This window comes from Equus quagga, chromosome 8, assembly GCF_021613505.1.
Source record: "Equus quagga isolate Etosha38 chromosome 8, UCLA_HA_Equagga_1.0, whole genome shotgun sequence".
In the NCBI taxonomy this organism is placed as follows: Eukaryota; Metazoa; Chordata; class Mammalia; order Perissodactyla; family Equidae; genus Equus; species Equus quagga.
The window spans coordinates 15,134,129-15,156,579 of record NC_060274.1 but is presented as its reverse complement, the minus strand read 5'-3'; the positions used below and the strand labels follow the sequence as shown (position 1 = coordinate 15,156,579).

At 38.7% G+C, this 22,451-nt stretch overlaps 1 protein-coding gene across 4 annotated transcripts in view; it reads left to right on the top strand.

The window, feature by feature from the left end:
- Positions 1–22,451, top strand: part of ESR1 (estrogen receptor 1) — a 277,685-nt gene that overhangs the window by 29,343 nt on the left and 225,891 nt on the right. For all 4 annotated transcript variants that reach the window (XR_006889705.1, XR_006889706.1, XR_006889704.1 and 1 more), the window contains one exon: positions 6,136–6,326. Coding sequence is in view for 1 of the 4 variants with exons in the window: in XM_046669218.1 (XP_046525174.1) it covers positions 6,136–6,326 (191 nt within the window). In the remaining 3 variants the exon portion in view is untranslated. The remainder of the gene's footprint in view (positions 1–6,135; positions 6,327–22,451) is intronic.

Here is a 22,451-nt window from a genome sequence, read left to right as displayed (position 1 = left end):
CTGTGCCAATCCTCCTCCATTTTTTTTGTATGTGGGACACCTCCACAGCATGGCTGGTGAGCAGAGTAGGTCTGTGCCTGGGATCTGAAGCTGTGAACCCAGGCTTCTGAAGCAGAGCGCATGGAACTTTAACCCCTCAGCCATGGGGCTGGGTCCGTGTATGTTGATGACTTTTTTAACTTGAGTTTTCCTGGTTTATAACTCCCCTAGAATTAGAGATGGAAGTTTGAGAGTTTGTTTATGTGTGTTTTCTACCAAACATAGTTTCAGAGTTTTCATTATATTGTTCAACAGGTCCATAGCCCCCGAAAAAGGTCATGGTCCACAGATATAGGCAATGAGAAGTTATTGAAAGATGAGTGTTGTATCTTACGACAATTCTTTTTTTAAAAATTATTATTAATTGCAGTAACATTGGACTATAACATTATATAGCTTTCAGATGTACATTGTAATGTATTTTGAATTCTATGTAGATTACATCATATTCCCCACCCAAAAACTAATTATAATCCATCACCTCACATGTGAACCTAATCACCCCTTTTGCCCTCCCATCATATGATGGTTCTTTTGGCAGTGGCTGGCAGGATGAGTTTGAGGAATATGGGAGGCAGACTAATTCTAGTAATTCAGACGTGAATTGTGCTATTAGTATTGATGTCTCAGGCAAGAATGATGAAAACAAGAAATGCAAAGAAGGATAGGCATAGTGCTTTGAAGAAATAGTTGACTAGATTCGATGATAGATTAGATGCAGGAGGTACGTTTAGCAAAAGTTTATTAAGGACCTACTGTGGGTCAGTTAAAATTGAGAGCAAATGAGACACGGTCCCTGCCGTCATCGAATTTACTGTTTACTAAGAAACATATATTTGTCAATAATCACTCAGATATGAGACTGGAGATTGTGGTAATGTGAAAATGTATTCCATTTTCATTGCATCAATTGACTACTAAATATTTCTATATGGATACCCCAGTGATATTGCATATGCAATATGATTAAGAGAAATCTTAACTGTAGGGAACTTTGAATGTATGTAACTTGGGGGGCTTAATTTGATGAGGGGGCCTCACGAAGTTATCCCGCTGGTTCTTAATTACCCCACATTTCTAGGGAGTGGACATCTCTTGGTTCTTTTAATTTAGCTTTGCAAAAATATTTCCTCCAGAAACCAAGGCTTAAAAAATTTCTTTTAAATGCTTAGCTAATCAGGGGAATAATGCTTTTTGGATGGCTGATACCATGATTTACGGTTAGAAAAACAACAGTATTTGATTACTTTGAGCTTCAAACTTTTCTTTTGATTAATGAAAATCTTCCTGGCAAATACTTTTTATTATGCTGTACTTTTACTGGGTCCAAGAGAGTCTGGACCCAATAGGAATGCCTTCAGACATCTCTCTTAATCTTATTGAATATGTAAAATCAGTCAGGTATCCATTTGGAAATATGCAGTAGTCAACTGATGTAATGAAAGTGGAACTAAGACTAGTCAGTTGAGTTTCCAATTTCCATAGGTGCACAGGGGTCATCTTTTGATGTCTGATCTGTCATGGTCCTGCCATCATTTTCCCTTCCATTATTTTGTTCCTTAGCCACTTGTTTGCCTTAGACTTGCAATGTATTGTCACTGATGCAAAACATTCCTCTATTTCTCACTTGAGCTTCAGCCTTACTTCTTTTCAGAGACTCTTTAAAGGTATCTGTATGGCTGAAGAACGTCTAATCTTTTAATATGTAGCTTGACAAACTAGTCAACTTCTTATCTTCCGAGTATTATGAGAAAGAGCCCAAGATGAGAAACTAGAGAGGTTTGGTGACAATTCAGTGAGAAAGAGGTAGGAATTTTACAGAGAAGGAGATGTTTTAGCTATTTGTCTAAAGAATTATTTAAATCTTCACTTAGAATAAAGGGATAAGGACTTTCTGAAGTCTCTTATTAGGGAGGTGGAACCTGCAGACATTTAGAACATGAAATGAGAGTAGTGAATTTTGGTCCTATGAAAATAAAGAGAAGCCAAAGGGCCTCAGAGGCTGAGAGAGAAGAAGAAAGACTGCCCTAAATGTGGCATAAACATTTCCTACTAAAGAGAGGGGAATCTAAAGGTGCCAGGTGGATGACAGGTGCAGATGGGCAGGGCCAGAAGAGAGCAAGCAGAAAGAGATGAGTCCAGGATCTCTAACTGGGCTCATCCTTGGGGACTGATCTAACCACAGGTTGGTGGCCGGCCCACCCCTGTGGCTTGGTCTGAGTCCAGACAAGGACACCTCCCACTCTGTTCCTTTCCACTGCAGATGATTAGGCCAAGTTACTCTGCGTTCTAGGGACACAGATCTCTGCCTGGAGGCAGTTGTACAAATTAGCTTGGTCTAATGGATGCTCAAGACAACTTGAATATGTTTCAAGGTGCCACAAGGCTTTGCCGCCCATGAGAAGATCTCACTTGCCTTTTAGCTTGATCTGGATTTTATTCTTTATCATGACATCTCGGTTTGAGAGTCTCCTTAGAGCAGGGCTGGGCCAAAATGATAAATGACAATGTTACATACATGAATTTCCAAGCTGGATAAAAATGTTGCTTTATGGAGAGGAAATATGGCATGTATAATTTCCCTCTCTTCTTTTTGGATGCATTCTGGTCTTATGCCCTATGTCTGCAGTGGATTTTCAGTATTCCAGGGACATCTCAAAGAAAAAGTATAGATGAAAGACATTTTGCTGACAGCATACATCTCTGCTAGATCTGGGGAAAATGGACTGTTGCTATTACATTTTTACCAGTACTTTAACAAGCAATATTTGAATAGAACATTTATATTATTGTGAGAACTATCACTTTATTGATTCAGTCATTGATTAATTCATTTGGTAACAACACTTTTTGAGTCCCTATTCTGGATGAGGCACTATACTGTAAACACTCAGGGTTCCAAAGATGAATAAGATCCAAGGAACGTAGTAGACAGCAATGGAGATGAGAATGTGCAATTGAAGGAGTAACAATATAGTAAGTGGCAGAGAGAAGGAAAGAAAAACCTGCTATCGAGTTCAGAATAGAGATAAGTTGTTTTGAGTGTGTGGGGATTGAGAGTGGCTGGCAAGGTAGGAATTCATGCAAAAGGTAACCTTAAGAGGCAGTAATCACCTCACATCCAGTAAAATGGCTACTACTAAAAAAACAAAATAATAAGTGTTGGGAAGATTGGAGAGAAATTGGAACCCTTGTGCACTGTTGGTGGGAATGTAAAATACTGCTGCCGCTATGGGAGACAGTATGGCGATTCCGCAAAAAATTGGAAATTGAATTACCATATAATCCAGCAATCTCACTTCTGGGTATATATCCCAAAGGATTGAAAGCAAGATCTCATAGAAATGTTTGGACATCCATGTTCATAGCAGCATTATTCACAATAGCCAAAGATGGAACCTAGCCCCATGGATGGATGAGTGGATAAAGAAAATGTGGTGTATACACACACACACACACACACACACACTGGAATATTATTCAGCCTTAAAAAGAAAGGAAATTCTGACACTTACTACAACATGGATGAACCTTGAAGACATATGCTAAGTGAAATAAGGCAGTCACAAAAAGACAATACTATATGATTACACCTAGAGTAGTCAAATGCATAGAGACAGAAAGTAGAATGGTGGTTGCCAGGGGCTAGCGGGAGGAGAAAATGAGTTGCTTAATGGGTTAGAGTTTCAGTTTTATGAGACAGAAAAGTTCTGGAGATGGGTTACATACTAAGGCAAATACATTTAACGTTACTGAATTGTACAGTTAAAAATGGTTAAGATGACAAATTTTATGTTATGTTTCTCTTACTACAATTTTAAAAAATGCAGTGTTTTATTATGCTGGGATGAGTGGAAGACACTTGGAACTTTTGCCCACGTATATACTATTCATTCATTCAACAAACAAGTATTGAATGCCTGCTATGTGCTGGGCACTGAGCTAGGTACTGGGGCTCCAATACTTAATAAGATTCGTCGTCACTGTGAATCTGTCCATGACATACTTACTAACTGCCCCTTCACCAAAGACACTAAGCTTCTCTGGTTAAATATTCACAGCTCTTTCCTACTGACTTGAATCATGCATAAGACATTATTAAGCAACAGTACAAAGATTTGAGGTTGATTGGGGGCAACAATTCGACAGCATGATGATGAAATGGAAAGAGATGGGTAAGACAATATGAATTAGAATTGAAAACTGCAAGCCAGTGCTCTATAAGGATATTAAAAGATAAAGAACCCCTCTTTGAGGCTGCCAACCTAAGACCTAAGTCATTTAGAATGGAAAAAATTGGCAAAGTCAGACATATTCTGCCCAAGGATGGTATTTTGTGACTATCATGGCAAGTGTAATTGGCAAACCACTGCCACAAAATCGTGGACGATATTCATGAGGGAGAAGGGTAGAGAAAGATCGTAAAATTTGAACTAAAAGGAAAGACAGTCCTTGGGAAGGGGAGGACCCGTGAATGTCAATGTGGTTTGGTTATTAGGATGGAGAATGGAAACAAGAAGCATGATCTTCCTTGTCCAAGAGACCATGGAAGCTCTATCTTCAGTTCACTTTAGCTCATCCTAGGTTTTTTTTTTGAAGTCTCATAGGAACCTTCCCTCCATCTATCCTTCCAATATCTTTCTACTTCTCTTTTTGTTCTATACACCCTAGAACACTCTATTCATTTATTTAAATGTATTCTTGAGTGCCAATTACATACCAGGCACTGTGCTGGGCTCTGGCTGTATACCTCCAATTCTCTTATACCAACTTTATTTAGTTGCACATGCCTAGAAAATCCTGGGTTGACATACTTTCTGCTCCTATACCTGGTTAGATGAGAGATGCAAACTTAGTCTTATCTACTCCTTTTCTTATTTTCTTTCTGTCTTCTTCCAGGTGTCCTCATCGAGGCTGTTCCTTCTACCTGTGTCTTTAATCCCAAATGCTCTACTTTCCGTCTTGGCTTTATTCTGTTTTCCTCTTCATACCTTCAACCATCCCCTCTCCACTGGCCCATTCCCTTCAGTCTCCATGAAGCCTTCTTAGGTCTCTTTGGTTCTAAAAACCTTTTTTTTGTCTTTATATTGTTTAGCAACCACTCTAGCTCATTCTCTTCCTGGTCTCGTCCAAGTTCTCAAAGGAGTGGCCTTGGCTCATTTCGTTTCCCTGTATTCCATCCACTTTTCTGCCCACTGGATTTTGGCTTGTGCCCATATGCTGTACTGAAACTCCTTGCTCAGTGTCCTCTTTGTCCAATCCAACTTCACTTTATCAGTCCTTGTTTTATTGGACTTTTCTGCCTCATTGGGCACTATTGATCTCTCTCACCTTATTAAAGTGTTTTACTTCCTCAAAACTTCTTACTTCCCCATTTCCTTAGTTCTCTGAGAACTTTCTGACTGTTTATTCTGTTCCTTTTCTGGAATATGCTTCCTCCATGAAATTTTTAAAGGTTGGTGTAATCATTTTTGTTCCTCTGTTCTCATCCTGTGTGTTCTTAATGATGAATATTGAATATTGAATAGTATCCTTAAATTATGGTCGAATTATAAAAGCCGATATCCAGGGTTATCTGGAAACGAGGACACAAAAACCAGAATTGTTATCCTTCTACACCTGTTCTACACTGTTGATCAGTTCATCTGAGTTTCAAATGCTCCAGCTGTTTTATGCTTTGTCTCTGTTTCCTAAAGACCCTTAATGTGGTCTAGAATTGGAATGAGCATTGGTCTCTAACAGTTCTGAGTTAATTGCAAATCCCTGAAAAAAACCGAATAAGTCTATTAGAAACCAGCTAATTTCATTTTGTCAGTTTTTGGATAGTATGTTCTGATGTAAGCAGTCCATTTTTAAAGCAAGTTTGCAATAAACAATTTCCCCTCAAGGTTAACATAATAGGCAAACACCTTTTGCTGCAACAGACAGCGAGGTACTGAAAGATTAGCTTACATTATGATTCATTATTTCAAAATGTCAGAATAAAGTGGATCTGCTGCATCTCCCAGCCTCTTATTCTTTAGGGTAGAGTGCATGTTTTACACTTTTCTTGTTAATGGATTCACTGTTTTTTTTTCTCCTATTTTTTTTTTCCAGGCCAAATGCAGATAATCGACGCCAGGGAGGTAGAGAGAGATTGGCCAGCTCCGGTGACAAGGGGAGCATGGCCATGGAATCTGCTAAGGAGACTCGCTACTGTGCAGTGTGCAATGACTATGCCTCAGGGTACCATTATGGAGTCTGGTCCTGTGAGGGCTGTAAGGCTTTCTTCAAGAGAAGTATTCAAGGTAATAGTGTGTTGAAAACAACTTATTCCATTTTTAATCCTAAGAGGGGACACAACTGAGGAAGGCATATGATCAGCCATTTGTACAAAACATTGATATCTAGTAAGCCTGCTAATATCTTTGGTAGAAACGTGGAGAAGAGACAGGATCTCAGGAGAAGGAGTTGACAAAAGCCAGGGCAGTTGTGGCTGAGTAATTATGCTTCCTCCACTTAGCAAGACCCAAATAGTCTTGAGCAAGTCCACAGGAGGAGGACTTCAATAGCTGGGTCTCTGAGCTGATGTCCATGCCCTGATTAGGGGATGGCAGGTGGATATTTGCGTGTTACAGGCAGCTAGGCTTATGTGATGGAGTGTGATATTAATTGTCCATACATATTCTGTCTCTGCCTTGGCTTTATCCAGATGAGTATTCCATTCTGATCTTTGTTCCAGACCAATTCTAATTTAACTTATTCTTCTCTTGCTCTTCTTCCATCTCTTTGTCATCTCAATGGATGACATGACCTTTTGCTAAAATAAGAAGACCCAATGGCTTGTGACTTGTAACAGGGGGCATATTATTTGTACCAAGCAATTATTACATATCCACCTGTAACATTTCATTTGCTAGTGTGCCATGATCCTTTTCTTGCATATAGTTTACCAAGTGCAGCTTCTCTGATATACTGCCAACTACATTTTATTTCTATTCCAGGAGATTCTATATTGTTGTGTTATAAGGATACTGTGGGGAAACCTCAATTACCTGGCTACCTAAAATATCAATGCTAAGGATTCCCTGTCTGACAGCAACAGAGGTCTGAGGGCAGTTTAGGCTAACTGAATCACTTTTTGTTGTAATGGTGGAGCATTTTTCTCTATTTACCTTTTCAGCTTAAGTAAAGTTTAGTGCATAAATACTAAGAATATTTCTGATGGAGTTTCTGTATGATTCCCTCTGTGGAAATTAAGACTTAAGTAATTTGTTGAAAACCAGACTCTACTAAATTAATAGGTAGTGATTGAAGAAGTAATTCGTATGGACTTTTTGCAGCAGTTCTTCAGTGCCATGGTATGAGATGAAAGCTGGGGGATGATGCCCACTGTTTATTTTTCCTTCCATTGCTAGTAAGATAGGTTTCTCTTTTTAAAAAACGCTGTTCATATCTTTATAGAGTAGCATGTGAGGTCAACTTGGTTCACTTTAAAAGCACTTTCTTTGACAATTATTGCTTTCACCATCTTTTAGAAATCTCCTGTAAGACTTGGACGTTTTTGTTATAAATTTTAATAAAATTTATGATATTCTATGAGAGCAAATTTTTGTTTCTGTATATATTAATACACACATATATGTATCTCAACATAAATTATTTAATTTTACTAGCTAATGCTATCTCCATTTAGAAAAATGATATTTATATTTTGGTTTAGGTTAGGATAAGCCCTTAAAGGGTTTTTTGACAATTATCTTCATTTGTGATTTTATTATTTCTTTGATTTTATATAATCTACAATACCATTATTTTCACCAAACATTTAGTCTGGTATTGAAAAGTCATTTGACAGAGGGAGGTTCAGCGCGTAAGTTCAACTGCAAACTTGGAGGAGTCATTTATGTGAAACTGAGTTCCCTCATCAGTAAACATGATTTAGAGCAGTGGGCAGCAAAGTTTTTCTGTAAAGGACCAGAGAGTGATTTATTTAGGCTTTGCAGGCCATGTAGTGTCTGTTGCAGCTACCCAGCTCTGGCATTGTGGCCTTCGAGGAGCCATAGAGGATATGTAAATAAAGGGTGTGTGCCAATCAAACTTTATACACAAAAACAAGTAACTGACCAGGGCCGGCCTGTGGGCCATAATTCTCTGACCCTTGATTTAATGTATGGGAAGGTAATAGACGTTTTCTAAATCTAACATTTTTTTATTTTTTGAGTACTTATTCTTACCTGCGCTAGATGTTCTGAGGGAAATAAAAATGCATGTAAGACAATCCATAATCCCACAAAATTTAGAATTTATTTGGGAAGTTTATTTGCAGAGGCAAAGGTACTTGGTCTCATGATAGAATTAGAGGGTAAGTCAGTATAAAGCACTTACTGTATGATAAAGATAAGGAAAACAATAGATGAATAAAATAAAAGAAAATATTGTTAGTTATAAATGTAACATTATTGAGATGAAGACAGAAATGATCTTCCTGCAAGGAGCAATAACAATATTCTTACAAAGTATTTTCATCATATGCAGTTGGCATTTAGGAGTGTACTGTGTACTACATACCTTCACGTCAAACTTAATATATATATATTTTTTATGGATTGGCACCTGAGCTAACAACTGTGGCCAATATTTTTTTTTTTCTGCATTATCTCCCCAAACCCCCCCTGTACACAGTTGTATATCTTAGTTGCAGGTCCTTCTAGTTGTGAGATGTGGGACGCTGTCTCAACGTGGCCTGACGAGCAGTGCCATGTCCCCGCCCAGGATCCGAACCCTGGGCTGCCGCAGCGGAGTGCGCGAACTTAACCACTCGGCCACGGAGCCGGCCCCCAAACTTAGTATTGTCTCTAGGCATTAAGCTATCAGAACAGAAAACACAGAAAAAAAGAAAAATACGCATAAAAAATCAATGAAGAAAATGTGAGCTAACGAAAATAAATATTTTGTTAGTATGGCACTATCTTGAGTTCAAATATTTAAAAAATTTTTTGGCTATTCTTTGATAGTGAAAATGTATATCTGATCTCCATCTTGTGTATACAGACTAAATAGTAGGATTTCATTGTACTATGAAAAATTGTACTATATAAAGGGTGTAAAAGTGAATTTCTACCTGGCTTCAAAAACTTATTCCTTATCATGGGATGAGGTCACTTATATAAGGTTTCTTAAGTGAGATGACTATTGAGTGCAAAGTTCTGGAAGAATCCTAGAAACAAGGCAGAGTTATTAACTTTTAGTGGTAGAGAGGGATGTTAAAAATTATTTAGTTCATTAATTAATTCATTTGTTCATTGATTGCCTCTCCTAGGCAAAGCACTGTGCAAATCCCTGAAGATACAATTATAGGAAAGACAGAGTCCTTACCCTCATAGTGCTTATAAGGTAGAGGGAAAGATGGACAAATATACTAGCGTTTAAATTACAGTGTCACAAACGCCAAGATGAGGGTGAGTGCAGGGTCTTACAGAAATCCAAACTTCCCTCAGTCCTGGTGGGGGTTGAGTCAGGCTCTGAGAAGGTTTCCTGATTTAAAATTAATTCTGGAGGATGAGCCAAGTAAGCAAAATGAGGAAGGAAGACATGAGTGTTCAGTCATAGAAATGAACATATGAGCAAAGACCAGGAAGTAAGATAGAGTTTGGGGAGTTCTAGGAATAAAAATTAACAAAATTAATTTACTATAAGATTAAACAAAGACATTCCTGCTCTGTGTATTTATTCATACACCCTGTAAAAGCAAAGTAATTTATTTCCTTTTTACTTTAATAGCATTTCCGTGTATTGATTTGTTTGTGCATATAAAAGGGAAACGCCAGAGCAAGTTTAATGCTTTCTAGTCCCATTTTCTCATCATACTCTTGATAACTTGAAACTAAAAAGTTTTACTGACCTTCTGTGGCTCTTTATAAATCACATTGCCCCTCAAACCTATTTAAGGACGGTGAAGAGTCTGATATGCAGGTAGAAACTTCTGAAGATGCAGTAGCTCTCCCTGTTTTCTTGTTACTTAAGAAGAGAGGTAGAAATGAGTATCCATCAGATTACTCTCGTGCTCTAAGTGTTTTAGTTGAAGAGGTAAAGTGTTTGACTTGAAAGCATACAAATTTTCATCCACTACTGAGTGTACAAACTTGATTGCTCAAGAAATTGAGTAATAGCCTCCAGTGGAACATACTTTTTTTTTTAAAAAGCAAAGTCAAGGACATTATTTAAGGGAGGGAGTGAAATTGGATATTCTATGAATTTATTAATCATTGCAGGTGAAGACGGACTGTTCCTTAAGATGTATTGTGGGCAGAGACTCTTGGACGAGTTATATAAGCAGACTTGGTTATAGGTTCAGCAGCCAGGTACTACCTTTTAGTATTGTTCCCAGGAAAAAGGGCTCCACTGAGCTCACTGCTTCTCTTATATTATTATTTCAAATCATCACAAGGGACAGTGGAGGCTCATGTCTGTCTATACACCTCTGGCTATGCTGCCACTTCATATTCTCTCTCTAAGTCATATTTAGGAGATGCTTAACATTAAATCAAATAGGCATGGCCCAGGCAGGTGTTGGTTTAAAGGTTAGCTAAGACCAGGAGGACATGGTATCAGGGTGGAGACTGGTTATTGTTCAGTGCACTGGGGACCTTAGGTCCTACAAGGATAACTTACAGCCCAATCCGCCAGGCCTTAGAAAGCATTAGGCTGAGACAGTCCAGCACCCTGGATAGCTCCTTCTCCAGCTGCTGAGTGTAAGCAGAGACTCAGATTCTGAACAACCTCAGGCCCATTTAGCTGCCTCTGTCTGCATTTCAGAGCTCTAGTAAAAGAGAACTTAGCTCTTTTGTTCTTAGGAACTCACCCTTCTTCACCCAAGATGGATTCGTTTTACATTTAGTCTCACATTTCCGGTCACTTTCTGGCTTGACATGTACTCCCATGCCTGGAAAAGACCAGAGGATGAGGAAGAAGTGGAGGCTGCTCTTTCACTACACTGCAATTTTATCTCTGGAGTCCTTTCAGAGATACACCTCAAAGGTGAGATCCTGGCAATGAGGGAGACAAAAATACTAATTCTTTGGTACCCATCTTCCTCTATTTTATGTGGGATGCCATCACAGCATGACTTGGCGAGCAGTGCTAGGTCCATGCCTGAGATCTGAACCCTGGGCCACCAAAACGGAGTGCGATAACTTAACCACTACGCCACTGGGCGAGCCCCAGGAGAGGCCTTTTAGATATGTTAATCAAGTGGTGTAGTCTTACACTTACAACTCTCACTGCACTTAAAGTCCAGATTCCTTGCTATGGTTTAAAATACACTGCATGTTCTTATTCCTGCTTCCTTCTCCCCCCTTTCACTGTAATCCAGCCCCAGTGGACTTCTCTCTCTTCCTCCAACTCACCCAACCATGTTCCTTCCTCAGGACCTTAGCACACACATGTGGTTCCTTTTCCCCCTTTGCTTGAAGCACCCAGATCTTTCCTTGGCTGGCTTCGTGTCATTCGGATCTCCACCCAAGATCACCTTCTCGGAGAAATCTTCCCTGATGATCTTACCAAAAGTAACCCTAAAATACTTTGCCTCTAGTTTTGTCAACCTCTATTACCCTTAGTTTTACTTAAGGCCCTTAAATCTTTTATGAAGTTCTCTTCTTTATTCATTTGGTTTATTATTGTCTGTCTGCACCAGGTGCCACCTCCCCATATTCCTGCCCAAACTTGGATGTAAGCTCAGTGGTAGCTGGTTGCTGGTCTGGTCTGCCTTGTTTGTTACTGTAGCTCCGCTGCCTCTGGTGGTGCGGGGCACATCTCTGATAGCAGTAGAATATGGCAAGAGGTCAAAAGAATGGTAGATTAAACCTGCTAGAGAAGCTCAGAGAAGGCAGAAATTTCACTGGGTAAAGCTGGCAGGACAAGCGTTAATACAAGTGGTATATTTGACATAGCCCTGGAAACTGGACGATTTTCTAGGCAATAAGATATTTGGAAAAGAATTCTAGAAATGTGAAATAGCCTAAACCAAGATATGCTCAGTGAACAATGAGTAAATCAGCCTGGAGAGAATAGAGGACTTATTGTCCCCTCTCTGGCTTTTTCTTTTCCCTCTTCAGCTCTCTAAAGGTAGGCATTCCTCAGCATCTGCAATCTCTGCTCCTTTCACTTTCTCATCCTTTTCTCTGCCCAGTTTCCCAGGCAATCTCGTACCTGTCTGTTATGAGTCAAAGTGTGTCCCTCAAAAAGATATGTTGAAGTCCTAATCCCCAGTACTTCAGAATGTGTCCTTGTTTGGAAATAGGGTCATTACAGATGTAATTAGTTAAGATGAGGTCATACTAGAATAGGGTGGGCCTTTAATAAAATATGACTAATGTCTTTATGAGAAGAGGGAAATTTGGACACAGAGACAGGGAGGAGGACGCTGTGAAAAGGTGGAGAGAGAAATTGGAGTGATGCTTCTGCAAGCCAAGGAACGCCAAAGATCGCTGGTAAACACAGAAGCTAGAAAGAGGCAAGGAAGGATTCTTTCCTGCAGGTTTCAGGAGAATGACCCTGCTGACACCTTGATTTTAGACTTTTAGCCTCCAGAACTGTGAGACAATACTTTACGTTGTTTTACGTTACTCTTTTGTGATACTTTGTTATGGCAGCCACAGGAACAATGTTTAAGGCCTAAAGTATCAAAGTCACGCAGGTATCTCCCAAATCTAGCTCCTGCCGCAACCTTGTTTCTTAGTGACTCCTGTGTGTCTCCATCGGACACTAGCCATTCCTCCTCTTGCCTACTGTTTATGGCAGTCCCCTCACCACTCCCTTAGAATGCACACTTGCAACCTTGGACTTAGCTAATCTCCATCTCTTCACTTTGTAGCTTTTGCCCCTGCTGTTTCCCATCAGAACTGTTGTGGAATTCTGTTGAGTCTCTTTCTTAAATGTCTGTCCATCCAGTTCCCATCACTCAGAATTAGCCCCATTCATTTTCACCAGGATCATTGCGATAATTTAATTTTTCCTTTTGCCTTCTCCTTTCACTTAAGCCATTTGCTTCATGTGTCTTTCCTTCTTCTAAGGCATTCTGCACACCGCCGTCTATTAACGTTCTTCAAGCGGATTACTAATCATGTCAATACTTTGTACAGAATGCTTTGATGACTTCTGTGGCCCATGGAATCATCCACAGGTAACCATCCAAGGGTTTCCACAATCTCGCTCTAGTTATCTTTTTTGTCATTTTACTCCCTGTTTCTACTTCTGAAATAGATTCTCTAGACTGGACTTCTTGCTGTTCTTCAAATATGACTATTTTATTTCTTTCCGGGAAATTTCTTTCCAAATTTACCTGTAAAATTTCTTCTTATTCAAGTCAAGAGTGACTGTCATCGAACCTTCTCTGATATTAATGCAGAGGTTTTCTCTCTCCTGTGGCTCTTTGTATCACTTTGTTCCACTGCCTACGACTGCGAGTTTTTCTATCTGTGTCTCTTTTGCTTATTGACTGTGAGCACCTCAAAGTTCAGGTTCAAATCAAGTCTTTGTCTTATAGGAGTCCCTCAATGAATAAATAAAAGAATGAAAAGAAACTTAGGATCTGTTTGCAGGCTTTATGCAACACAAAGCCATTACACTTTTTCAAGCATGGGAAAGATCTGACAAAATGGTCTTTAATTAAAATTAACCTGCCAGAGGCATATAGGGGAGACCAGAGAAGGGAGAGAATGAAAGCATGAAGACTAATTTGGCTGATGAAGTTGATATTCAAATAAATAGGTGAACATTTATTCTAATCTATTTGAATATCAATATTCATACTAAAAATCTGAGCTTTTTGGTATTTGTGAAATGCGAAAAAAAGGGAATAGGATGAAGGATATTATAATGAAAAAATCTACATTGTTTTAAGATGGTTCATTATGGAATCATTCAATATGGTTCAACTTGGAGAGAAAGGAGTTAAAGAGGTTCAAAAACAGAGAGAGAATGCTGTCTCATTACCTAAACCAGGAAAATTAAGAGGAAGACCAGTTAGAGGGAGGATGGGGTAAGTTCAATTCCAGACATCCTGAGTTTGATATGGTAGCTGGAGTTCCAGATAGAATTATCCAGCAGCTACAGAAACAGAATCAGCACTCTGCAGACAGTCCAGGGGTGGGGATTTGAATCAATTTCCTCAATTAATTTTAAGGAAGCTTGGTAAAAAGCATGGTTTAATGCTTGCTGAAGATTGACCATTATTCATAGCACAGTAACTCCAAAATCTTCCTCTTGATTCTCTTAATAATGTATGAGTTGCCTGGATCTTACTAAAAACTTGTAAGAAGGACTGTAATTATTAAAAATGTACATTCAAGGTCCTTCAAAATAGGAAAATCACAAATTAGCCCAACAGGGCCAAATGCTTCTCTCCAGAAGCTTACAATTTAAAAGAGAACATGCTGGTACCAACACATTAATCTGTACAAATAGTAAACTACAGAAACAAATATAAGCATTTTTATGATTTTCACATAAAAAGCAAGCTTTTTTTCCTTCAATTTATTCATGCTGTGGGGGTCCATAGACATCTTTTCTGATCCAGAGATTTCCTAATCCTTTCATTATTTCTACTTCTAGTTTTTACTCTCCATCTTGTGGTAACATGCATATTGTGCAACAGAGAAATAAGCATATCGAGGCCAAAGGGAAGAAGAATTTTAGTATGTACACGTATGAGCTATTAAGTAATTTTTAAACGAAAGCATTTATAATGAAACTTTTTAAAAGAAAGTCCTTCCCCCAGATATTGATAAATTTGCTAGATGTTTGACTCCTGGTTCTTATCAGAGAAAAATAAAGGCACAATCCTGAAATTAAAGATCTGACAACCTCCTTCCATGTAAGAATGCCATCCCCATTACCAATTTTCGGTGCCAGTTACTCTTAATGCCACGGGACGAAAATTAGATGTGTGTGCACACATGCATGCATGCCTTTGAAAAAGGGCTCAGAAAAGCAAAATCATAGTCTTTCTACCAGTGAAATGACAGCAGCTCCTCTTTTTTGCCCCCCTTTGGCCAAGTAATCTTTATCTTGGAGATAAGACAAAATGAATCTGACAAATAAAATCAGTATAGAACCCCTGTTTCTTGGCAGCTCTTGTGGACACAGCTGAAGCTTTCAGAGGTCTTTCAAAACCATGGCAACAAATGCCTTTGAAGGGTAAGCAAAGGTTCCAAATGGTTTTAATCGCTAGTGTTTTTTATGCCACCACTTCAAGCATTCTTCATTTTTTTGTTCATCTGATTGAAATTAAATTCCCAATTTCCCTACTAAGTGGTTCTGTCCTGGTCATGGCATTGGCTATTTCCATTAAAGTGGTATAGTTTGTGCCCATATAGAGTGGTTAAGCTTATCAGCAATTCCGTTAGAAAACTCTGTTTATGAGTGGCAATGATTTCACCCAAAAATTACAGATCGCCTTTAACGGGCACGTTTTCAAAGGGCATCAACTAACCCTCAAAATTGTGTGCTGACACTGTTCTTACAAAACCTACCAATGGTGGCCCATGGCCTAATCCTGTCGAAATTTCTCTCTCCTTCATAGAAAGTTGCTGTCGATATTTAAAATGCTCTATCCTTTTTAAAGAGAATGGCCTGTTTCTCTGATACTCATTCAGGGAAAAGTCTGTTTTGAGCTGTAAGCTACTCATTTGTGAACTACATATTATCCTTTCCTGTTTCAGGACTACGTATATGGGTATTACTCTACCTTCTTGCCTGGCTTTTTGACTGAAAAATAACAACGAGCAAGAAAAATCCATTTCGTAAATCTACCATCTACTTTGTAAAACTTTTTCTTGCTATTATGTTACTTCTCCATTCATGTGTGAATTATAGAGCAGAGTTGATATTTTTAAAGGAAAGAAATGCTTTACCTGAAAAAGAGAGAAGGTACTGGGGAAAGTACTCCTATTATTTTCCCCACATTTTCATCTTACTTTAGCTGAAATACAAATAGAATTTATTTTTTCAGTTGTGAAGCAATAAAAGAACAAAGAAAAAAACTTAATTATTAAATTACAATTTCTCTCTGCGACAGTTACTATTCTATTTTCTTTGATAAAGAGTCTATGGATTTAAAATTTTATCTAAACAAACATCATCTTTATCTGATTCGTTGGGCGGTTTCAAAATCATGTATTAAAAAGTGCAGAGTGAATGAGCAGAGAAATTCTAAAGTCATCACCCAAGAGCGGGTGGCTAGATTACATTTATAAATATGATTTTTTGGTGATTGAAATCTAAGCACAATGATTTAAAAGAATGGCTGCTCCACTTTAGTGTATTTCAGTAATTGATGCTGACAATTTCCTTAGACCTCAGAGAAGATAAATTAAAATTCTCAAGATAATCAAAATTCGTAATTATTTTGTTCCTTTGACACTTCGGAGTTACTAATAAGGCGATTCATTTGAAAATTATATAGAAGTGCATCCCCTACTATTAACCAGGGCCGTGATGGTAAGTTATAGTCACTGTGGAGATGGTTTTCCTCTTTATTATTTTTATTTTTTCTGATTGTTAGCATGCTGATTACTCCAAGTACTGTCTTCCCACTACATAAGCGCCTGCCGACCACGCCCATCTTCCCCTCTCCACTTCATCCTGTACTGGTCTCTGTTCTTATTAAGCTAATTTACCCCACGTCCTCACCAACCCCTCATGGGATTTGTTTTTCCTCTGCCTGTGTGATCTGGTACATGCCATCTCCCTTTCTTGCCATCCAACCTGACTTCTAAAGAACGTCTCTCTTTCACCGGACTCAATTCTTGTTTTATCTTATTGCTGTCTTCTTAGCACATGTGTACACACCTACACATTTCCCTGATGAGGTTCCTTGCAGCTTCTCTCTCAAAGAGGGCTAACTCTTTGAGCTCAGGGATTTAAAACAAGTTTTTTCATGCAACAGATATTCATTGAACGGCAGTTTTATTTTAGCACTGGCAGAAATGCAAAAAATATATAATCCATAGGTCCTAAAATCCAATGAAAGATTTGGCTTGTACAAAAATGGACAGGTTTTAATGATACACATTAAACCATGGAATAGTGAAGCTCAGTACTACAGGAGATGCCTCAAAGAAGTGCAAAGGGAGAAAGGGGTGTTTCAGAAGATAATATTACGAGTTGAGAGAAAGGAGTAGGCACAGTGCCCTGGAGTCGACTCGAAGATGTTATGGAGAAGATGGTGTTTAAATTAATGTCTGTCCAGTGGAGCAGGCAAAGAGTTCTTTTTTTGTAAATGCCCTGTGATTCATGGCCCATGTCTGCATATTCAGTATGTAGAGCATTATATAGTATTTTGGAAGAGTGTGGATATTTTTACTATTTCTAACACATTTTTAAAACATATTCCATGCATATATCTGTACTGCTATCATTAACAATAAATCTATTATGTATCCAGAGGTTGATGATACTTTATTCATTTCCAGGATGTGAGTAATGTGCTATTCCAACTTATTTTTGAAGTTTGACATGGGAGTGATGTTAACAAAAATCTAAAGATGTTTCTCTGTGGTAATATCTAATGTAGCTATTATGCAGGTAACTGTATTTGATATTTGATGTGGAAGACAGCATTTGGTCCCAAGCTAAGACATACTCAGGTAGGCTCAGCTTAGACTCCATAATTTTTATGTTTGTAACATTCTTGACTTTTCTCCTAGTTTTTATTTTATGAGATGCTTATGAAAGGATGTTTTAAAAAATGGCTAGAGACTTTTGCTTCCAAGAGTGGACGTAAACTTTCTCATAACATGAACCATTAGTAGATGATAAACTTGGGTACATTCTTTAATTTTTAAGATTGTGCCAGTGAACCTGGTCTTGGAGAAGGAAGATAATGGTTTGGTTAGCTTTTATCAATTATGTGCAGGGTGTCGGAACGATTTCAGTTCCCTGCTTCTCCGTTCTCTCTCTATAATACTTTATCTTAAGGTTGGTACTATTGATGCAGTTGGTGTAAATGAATGAGATAATAGCAATCAATGAACTTAGATCCCAGAAATGGACTTTTTTCACTCTGCCACCTGTCATGGCTGTGTTCCTTCCTGGCTTTTTTTTAAAGCCAAGGGAGGAGCAGGAGCTGAATTTGTGCTAGTTCAGCTTTGAGGCTAACGTACCATGCTCCTTTTTCCTGCTTTTGTTACTAAGGGCATTAGGGTCACAATCCCTGATTTTGGATCCATTTTTCCTAGAAATACAAGTACTGTTAAGGGTCCCGTGGACAATTTATTGCTCATGAAATGCTTGTTAGGTAACCACTTTTTCTGAATATAAGACAGAAGAAAGAGTTTGAATCAAAGGTTTCTTGTAAACACTTCCTTTTATGTGTGTCTGTGTGCATATATATTCACCACCACATGCTCACACATAAGCACATACATAAATATATATATTCACATGCACACCTATATCTATAGAGGATAAGAAGTACGTACAAACTTTGGAAGTATGTACTATAAAATATTGACTATCTCTGAGTGATAGATTATGGCTAAATTTTATTGTTTTGATTATCTACATTTTAATTTTTCTACATTAAGCATCTTTTACTTGCATAATAACAACATTATGTTAAAGATCCGTGTTGTGATTAACTAATGTCTTTACTCCTTCCTTAGCATAGAAAGATGGTTGTGTACCTAGCAAGTCTTCATATTTTATTTTCAAAATGTCTTTTTTCTCTATTTGCCAGAGGACAAGTTTGCAATGAAGTGCAGCTTTCATTTTATTATTCATGAACCCAAGTGAAATTGCATTTCACAGGTGGACATTAGGTAGCTGAGGCCAATCAAATATTATTCCTTCTGAGTTGTTGAGAAACTGTGACAAAGGAGGTGAAAGGTCTTGTGTTAATGACACCATCAGGAATCTAGGTCTTCAGAGCAAGTGACTTGACCAGCAAGGATGAAATATTTTAGCCGTACAGCCAACAGTGCTTGTTTACCCTGCCCATACATTCCAGGGAGGAAGAGCTGGCCTTGGGGGGGCACTTGGGTGTTATCAGTTGTTGATTACAATTGCACAGTAATAGAACCTAAACTCTGTTGAAATGAGGAATTGCAGACATGATGTTCAGAGGTAGCAGCTCTCAACTTCCTTTTCATCTCTCTCAAGACCCACAACAGAAAAAAGTCATCTTTATATTCCCAAAGGATGTCCCCAGTCAATCAAAGTCTTAAAGTTTAGTCATTCAAGAGGACTGGTATTAGCAAGAGTTTGTCCCCCTTTGATCTGAATATGGCAGAACAGCCATTGAAATTCATGAAGGTGAATGTGGCTTTTTTCCCTTGGTGTCTTAGCCTTTTGGCTATGGCACTGGCTGATGCATTAGACCAGCATTTTCCGGACTTTTCAAAAGTAAGGATCACTTTGAAAGGGGATAAAATTTGAGGACTTGCAGATGACAGTGGTTGTATTGGTCCTCAGTGGCCTCTGGTTGAGAAAACACATCCTGACAACAAGCTTTCATATTTACGTGTGAACTAAATACGTTAGTTGATCTGTCTGGAAGCAGTGCTTGATCCTCATTTTAATTGTCCGCCCTTTGCCATAACTCTCCATGCCAATGGCACTGAGAGCAACTAATGGCATGAACTCTAGCAAGTCATTCTGCTCCCACTTCCTCATTTAGAAATTTTGTATTTTTTATTCTGAGAGTAGTTGGATATAGGGTAGGAAAGTCTTCTTGAAGCAGATGGAAAAATTGAAAGCAGAATTGTTGACCGTAATGGACTAATCGGTGTAATGGTTCTATTTTTTGTTTGTTTTTTTTTAAAAAAGTAAATGTATGCCTTTAGGAAGTCTTTGGGATAGGAAATTGCCCAATGACAAGGAGCTGATGCTCTGGTCTTCAGGGATAAACTATCTGAAGTGCCAGGGAGTTCTGGCACTTGGCTGTCCCAGGTCAGGATCAGTGGTGTGGGGCATCTCCTCTGTGCTAATGTGCCCCTTAAATGAACTGTTTCCTCTTGCCTCGGGGGCAGGAACACAATATTTTGTAGCATCAACTCTTAGAAATGTCAAATGAGTGTCTTAGTGTTTCTTTTCAGAGAGATTAAATTTTCTCACTTGACTCGCATAATACTGGAGTCCTTTATCCAAATTAATTTTAGTTTTTGAGGCCATTCACTTTTTTTTTTAAGCCCTTCATTTTTACCTCTTTGAGAAGGGATCTCTTTTAAAACACTACTAGATCAGTCTCTTTGCTCTTGTGGGTTTTCTTGCATCTGGTGAACTATGTTGGAGTCAAGAAACCATTGAAATAGACAAGGGTAGAGGTGATGAAAGTTGGATGGAACTGGGAACCAATAGAAGGTCACAGATGTGCAGCCCAGCAGCCAATGGGAGCCCTATCTTCGCCACGTAGAAAGGCTGCCTTGCTAAAGGAGGGGCAGCCACTAATTGGGAAGCAGAACTGGCTGTGATTCCCAGCAGATTAGATTTTGAGGGAGAGGAAGGGGATGATTCTGAGATGTTGAGTCAGGATGACTGGAAGAACACGGAGGCTGATGCTTGGAAAACATTTTTTAAAAATGATGCATTTGGACCACTGCACCAGAAAATTGGGGGTTGAATTGGAGATGTGTTCTGGCCTACCACCTTGCCTCTTGATCCATTCCTATGTTTAGTATTTTATCTGTGAATTAATATATTACTTTCAGTTGCTTCCTTTTATTCGTACGGAGTTTAGCTTTGTATTTTAAGTAGAAACAAGACCATAATTGCACCTGGTCTGGTGCCATCCTGCTTAGGGCTACCCTTTTGCTTAAAACCATAACGGGATTGGGCATTACTGTGATTTATACTTCGTGGTATGAAGCCGTTTAAGTACTTAATAGTATATTTGAAATGAAAAGAATCGAAATTAAAGACTAAACCATTTAGCAAGAAATAACAGGTCAGATTGATTTATCCCTGCAGGACTTAGTAGAGACTTGTTCTTTTCTTCAAAATCGGCTTTGTCTCATTTACTGATTAAGTGGAGTGAATTATTGTACAACGGTGTATGAGTCAGGTTACGGTAGCGTTCTGTTGAGAAAGTCTTTACAGCAACAGTCGTTATGTGGCTGTCTGCTTCGTACCTGCCAATATGACAGTAGGTCCAGAAAGGGTCAGTCAAACCGGCCTTCATGTTCATTAGCTTTCACTTTCTCCTTTCTTTCACCTATTTTTTTTAACTTTCATGACTTATGGTATACAAAATAGCATGACTATTCTTTACCCCAAACGGCATTTTTGCATTTTTAATCTGGATCATATTTTGTCACAATTTATAAAATGTAAGTAATAAAAATGATTATTACATGAGAAATGGCTTTACAAATTATAAATTGTCATAGAAATATTTGTTGTCATAATTATGACTCATCAGTTGTATAGTCTTAGCAAAATTATTTCATATGTTAGTGAGGGATTCTCATTTCAAGTGACCAAAATCCAATTCCAACTAGCTTGAGGAGGGAGCAGGAAGAACGAATTTTGGTGGAAGGATGCTTGAGTGTCTTGGCTAACGGCAAACATGGTAGGGGTGCAGCCAGACCTCAGTGACCCTGGGCTGAGGGACTCAGAGCCTCTCAGGACCCTAGCCTTGCCTCTGCTTCTCTTTGTGAGCCAGCTTTATGCTCTCTGTAAACCCACATTTTCCCTAAGGTGGGAAGCAGGGCTGGCAACAGCTGCCAAACCTCACATCCTATGACATTTTTCCAGCTAGGAAATATTAGGGAAGGACTCTGATTGGTTCAACTTTGGTCAAGGACACACTCTTGAACCAACTGGCTATTGTCAGGCAGAGTCACATTACAGAGGTAATCCTAAGGGCTTACCCTGCGTAGGGGGCTGTTGAGAGAGGAGGACAGCGTTGTAAGCTGCATAGTCTTGTTGATTTCTACTGTTACATGATGTTGCCAAACTTCTACTTCCTCAATTATAAATGACACAATGATTCCTCTCTTGCCGGATTGATGTAGTGAATAGAGATTATTCTTCACCGGAAGGTGCTCTGTCAAGAGTCATCATCATTAGTACCTCCAGTTGGCTCTACCAAGTTTCCCCTAGGATATTTTTCTGCTCTGAAGCTAAGCAGAGCAAATACCTTAACAGTTCATTATTTTGCTTCTAAGTCAGTCTTTACCCCTTACTTCTTAAACATCTATTTCTTTCTCATAGCCAGCACCTGAAAATTAGTTAACATTTCTATTACAAAACCAAAAGAAGAGAGTCTGAGTTTTGAGAACTCTCTGGCTGTCTCTCTCTTACCTTTGCTTCTTTACCTTATTAAGAATGTCAAGCTTTGGAGAGCAGAGACACTCTATCCTTGGGTCTCTTAAAATATCAAGTATATAGCTTCTTGCATAAAGCAGAGACTCGAAATTCCTTGAAAGAATGAA